This window comes from Bubalus bubalis, chromosome 6 (genome assembly GCF_019923935.1).
Source record: "Bubalus bubalis isolate 160015118507 breed Murrah chromosome 6, NDDB_SH_1, whole genome shotgun sequence".
NCBI classification, from domain to species: Eukaryota; Metazoa; Chordata; class Mammalia; order Artiodactyla; family Bovidae; genus Bubalus; species Bubalus bubalis.
In genome coordinates this window covers 23,597,135-23,601,717 of record NC_059162.1, presented here as the reverse complement: position 1 = coordinate 23,601,717, position 4,583 = coordinate 23,597,135, and the positions used below count along the sequence as shown (strand labels likewise).

At 44.1% G+C, this 4,583-nt stretch overlaps 1 protein-coding gene across 1 annotated transcript; it reads right to left on the bottom strand.

Annotated features, from left to right (window-relative positions):
* Positions 1 to 1,314: 1,314 nt before the first annotated feature.
* Positions 1,315 to 4,308, bottom strand: LOC102416389 (disintegrin and metalloproteinase domain-containing protein 30). Its single transcript, XM_025288009.3, has one exon. It carries the CDS (start codon positions 4,257 to 4,259, stop codon positions 2,118 to 2,120), a length of 2,142 nt encoding a protein of 713 aa, XP_025143794.3. The 5' UTR covers positions 4,260 to 4,308; the 3' UTR covers positions 1,315 to 2,117.
* Between the last annotated feature and the right edge of the window lie 275 nt (positions 4,309 to 4,583).

Here is a 4,583-nt window from a genome sequence, read left to right as displayed (position 1 = left end):
CTGAAAAAAAATTTTAAAGGGACTAATTCGGAGAAATAGAATAGAGTGATGGTTGCTAGGGACTGGGGAGAGGGGAAAATGGGTAGATATAAGACAAAGGGTACAAACTTTCAGTTGTAATTAAATATGTTCTGAAGATCTAATATACAGCATGATAAATAGAGTTAATAATATGGTATTGTATATCTGAAATTTGTTGAGGGTTGCTGCTAAGTATCCTTACCCTCTGAGAATTGAAGTTTGTGAGGTGATGGATGTGTTATTACCTTGATCTTGGTAGTCACTCTGCAATATATATGTATATTAAATTATCACACTGCATGAATGCTTTATGTAAATAATAATATTTATACATTTTATCACAACAAAAATGTTGAAAATATCTATGATGTATAAATAAGCATAAATTTTTATTTAAATCTTCCTCCCTAAATTGAATTTCCAAATATTCATATAAAGTTACATTGAATAGTGGCATCAATTATTAGTTGTATAATCTTGAGCAGGTTATTTAACCTCATTGTCCTCCATTTCCTTTTTAGAAAACAGGAAAATAACAACACCTACCTCACAGACTTATATTCAGGACTGCTAATATGCTACCCACTCCAGTATTCTTGAGCTTCCTTTGTGGCTCAGCTGGTAAAGAATCCACCTGCAATGTGGGAGACCTGGGTTTGATCCCTGGGTTGGGAAGATCCCCTGCAGAAGGGAAAGGCTACCCACTCCAGTATTATGGCCTGAAGAATTCCATGGACTCTATAGTCCATGGGGTTGCAAAGAGTTGGACAGGACTGAGTGACTTTCACTGTCATGCATATTGGCACTGGTGAATTGCTTAGAACATTGTCTGCCACAGATTAAACACAATAAATGGTAGTTACCATTTTCAGTATTGTAGCTACATAACCACATGTCCTTGCTTTTTTAGGATTTTTCTGATGATGGCTAAGTTTGATAAAAGTTAGAATTATGATGATCAAAAAATTATCTTGATGTTCTTTCTACTCTGAGTTAAGAGGAGTCCCCAAACAGTCCAAGGGAACACTCTTTATCATGAGTGTGTCCCACAACTTCTTTGTGTGTGCTCAGTCATGTCTGACTCTTTGTGACTCTGTGAACTGTAGCCCACCAGGTTCCTCTGTCCATGGGATTCTCCAGGCAAGAATAGTGGAGTGGGTAGCCATTCCCTTCTCCAGGGGATCTTTCCGAGCCAGGGATCGAACCCTGGTCTCCTGAATTGCAGGCAGATTTTTTACTGCCTGAGCCACTAGGGAAGCCCCACAACTTCTTTAGTTAGAAGAACTACATGGCTAAGAAAAGAGGAGATTGGAGTGGGGGTACAGTTGACCTGCAGTGCTGCCTGGGGAAGAAGGAGCCCCATGGAAGTTAAGGGAACAGCAGGAGGGTTCAGCCCAGAACAAGACCAAAACACTTCGGCTGTCACAGGGCTGGGATGATGAGCAAGAGGTGGTCACTGACTCCTCTGAAGGGGCCACTCAGTCCTCTGAGCCCTCAACCCAGCCAAGGCCAACCCAAACACTGAGTCAGAGACCAGATTTCTATGCTGTGTGTGAACCGCACAGTGAGGGACATCCCTCATAAGCGATCACCTTCTATATATAAAATGTGGCAATCACCATTCATGGTTCAACATAGGGCACAGACACTGATGATTTCATTGATGACACTGAGGGAGACAGGGAAAAGTAGATGACGGCTTTGTTTGCTGGGACTGAAAGACAGTACGTTACCCTGAAATCCACCGTAATTCTATGAAACTAACAATATGCGTGTTCAGAAAACCAGTAGGGCATTTTTTTAAAGGCGATCCAAACTTCATCCCAAACTAAGGGGAGAGCAAGATGCACCAATTTGTTTCCAAATCAAGAGTACTTTTTATTTGCTGATCAAAAACTCAAAGAAAATTAGGTAAAATAAATTGAAGGAAGAAAGAGCTGTATGGACAAATGAGAAGCTTATTTAATTTATGACCCTGTGTTGTAAACAGAGTTACTGTGGATTGCCTGATTACATTTTTGGTTTCTTGATACAGATATATTTTTCGCCTTGAATTGTTCTGCTCCAGTGCTACTTGGTGGTGTCTCTCTTTGGCTTCAGAAGTGTTCTAGGACATTCCAAAATAACACAAGGATCACTGAGATAAACAAGAAAATAAGGCGCATTACCATAAGGGACACAACCTGAACTGAGACAGGCACCCCTTCCTTTACTGGTCCTGGAGGGCCACTGTCGATGCTTCCTCCATATCCTACCTCCTCACAGAGCGGAGGGGCCCAACCATACATGCAGTGGCAGTTTCTGTTGCTGTTGCAAACTCCTCGGCGGTTGCACTTCTCAGGGAAACAGTCAAAATTCAGGATTGAGCTATTCACACAATTTCTATTAAAACATACCCGCTCCTTCCCACAGGAGGTACCATCATTTATCACACCCAGGTCAGGTAACCCCATAGGTACCATGGCTAGATGATAGCCAATGCCCCAGCACATGAGATTTTCTTCATGCAGATGAGTGGATATTAGGATGGTGTGATCTGGCATATCAGGGAGGGTTTCGACATTTATACACTGTAGCCTGCCACATAAGGATCTTTCTTTGGGACACTTTTTATACTTACGAACTCCTATAATGCCACAGTTCCCATATTGATCACCTATTACATTAACTGCATCATAGCACTGATGAGGAGCATCCTTGGCATCAAGTCCAAAAATTTTTTGGCACTGCATATACCTGGATTGACAACTCTGTTTGAAACAGTGGGCTTCGTACTTGCAAGGGGTTCCATCCTGCTTATAAGTATCATTTGGACAGAAAGCTGAGGTCCCATTGCAGTACTCTGCAAGGTCACATTCATTTTCTTCCACCCGACACATGTATCCAGATGGACGAAATCGACAGTTATGACAACAAAGTCCAATATTACAGCTGGCACCTTGTTTGAATTTACAATCTGGTTGACAACACCCATCTTCTTCACACTCCTCTGTCGAACCACAATCACATTCCTCATTCTCTTCCACAATTTTGTTTCCACATCTCTTAACCACATAGCCTAGGCCTGGGAGATTATTTAGACAGTTTAATCCTGAACTTACATGTGCATAAAATTCGGCATAACTACAATTACTAAACCCAGTTCGTCCAGTGCCCATGATACAACTGTGCCTGCCCTTACACTGGCAGTATTCAGGGTCATGGGTCATCCCCACACTGTGGCCCAGAACGTGAGCAGTCCAAGTGGCGGGGCCAAGGAGGTTTCTATCTAGCACAGAACTTGTAGAGCCAGAAGGCATCATACTACATGCACTTCCCCAGTGATGAGCAAGCGCATCCTTAAACTTTTTGTGAACATACAGGTGTGCCCAATCTGCTGGAATCCGAACACGTAGGTCACGTGACCTGTACTGCACAAACTGGCCTAAAACTTGTGATAACTCTGGGGAATTAAGTGCTATTTTGTCTCTGTCTGTCCATACTTCAACAGCTAATAGCTGTATTCTCATACGGACATCTTGAAAGTAAGAGTCTGCAATCGAAGTCAGAAGAATGGCATCATTTATGACTTGAGTAAGATTAGAGTTCAAATATAAATACCTACTGTTATCAAAGACCAGGGCTAATTCCAAGTACTTTTGGTGCACATATGACTCAGTGAAATCTGGAGTCCTAGCCATGTTCTCATGCTGGGCCATCTGCTCTACTGTTTCCTCATTAGTTAAGCCACAGATTTGATTGGGAATTTCCTCTTTCTCCAGGGGATATACCATGTGTTCAAAATTAGAAGAAGCCTTGAAGGGCTCAATTTGGTAATGATTGGAAGCAATTTTCAGGATGCCTCGGAGACCTCCCATACATGTACTTATGGTAGCTTCAGAATCCGGATTTCCTTCAACCAAGCCCATATAGTTGCAGTCGCTGGGTATATAAGGGTGATCTTCCAAGAGTCTTCCTTGTTCTGTGAAGGAGAAAATCTGCAGATTCCGGGGCAATAGAAACCTCTTGGGCCACAGGTGAAGGACACGGTCCTTGCCTTTTACCTGCAGGAGATAGGACATGTGCCTGGCCGCTCTCTGCTCCCCTCCACGGAAGCTCAGCTTCTTGGGAATTGTGATTTCATAGGAGTCAAAGCCCCACTCAGGGTGAAAAAGTAAATCCTTGCCAAGAGAGTCAACCAGGAGCACCGCCAGGACTAGCGACCAGCCTGGGGAGAGGCAGGTCCTCACTGACCTCATGGCACAGCCTGTTCCCCACTGGCTCAGTCCCTGCCACTGTGGCCTTGACAGTCAGCCTTCCAGGGACCTCCGCTACAGGCGCGGAGAGCAGTGCGTGCAAAGCTCGCTGGTGCTGTGTATGGGAGCGCAGCCCTGGGCCAGGCTGGGTCAGGCTGAGGCTAGCTGATTTCCCCTGCAGCTACACGCCCCGCCCAACGCATGTAGTTCGTTCTCTGGGCGGTGCCGTTGGGCGCACGTGGAAGAATCCAAGGAAGGTGCGCCAGAATAAAATGAAAAGCTAGACTGCGGATTGGAGAAGACAGAGAGCAGCTTGAGAAAAGGAGA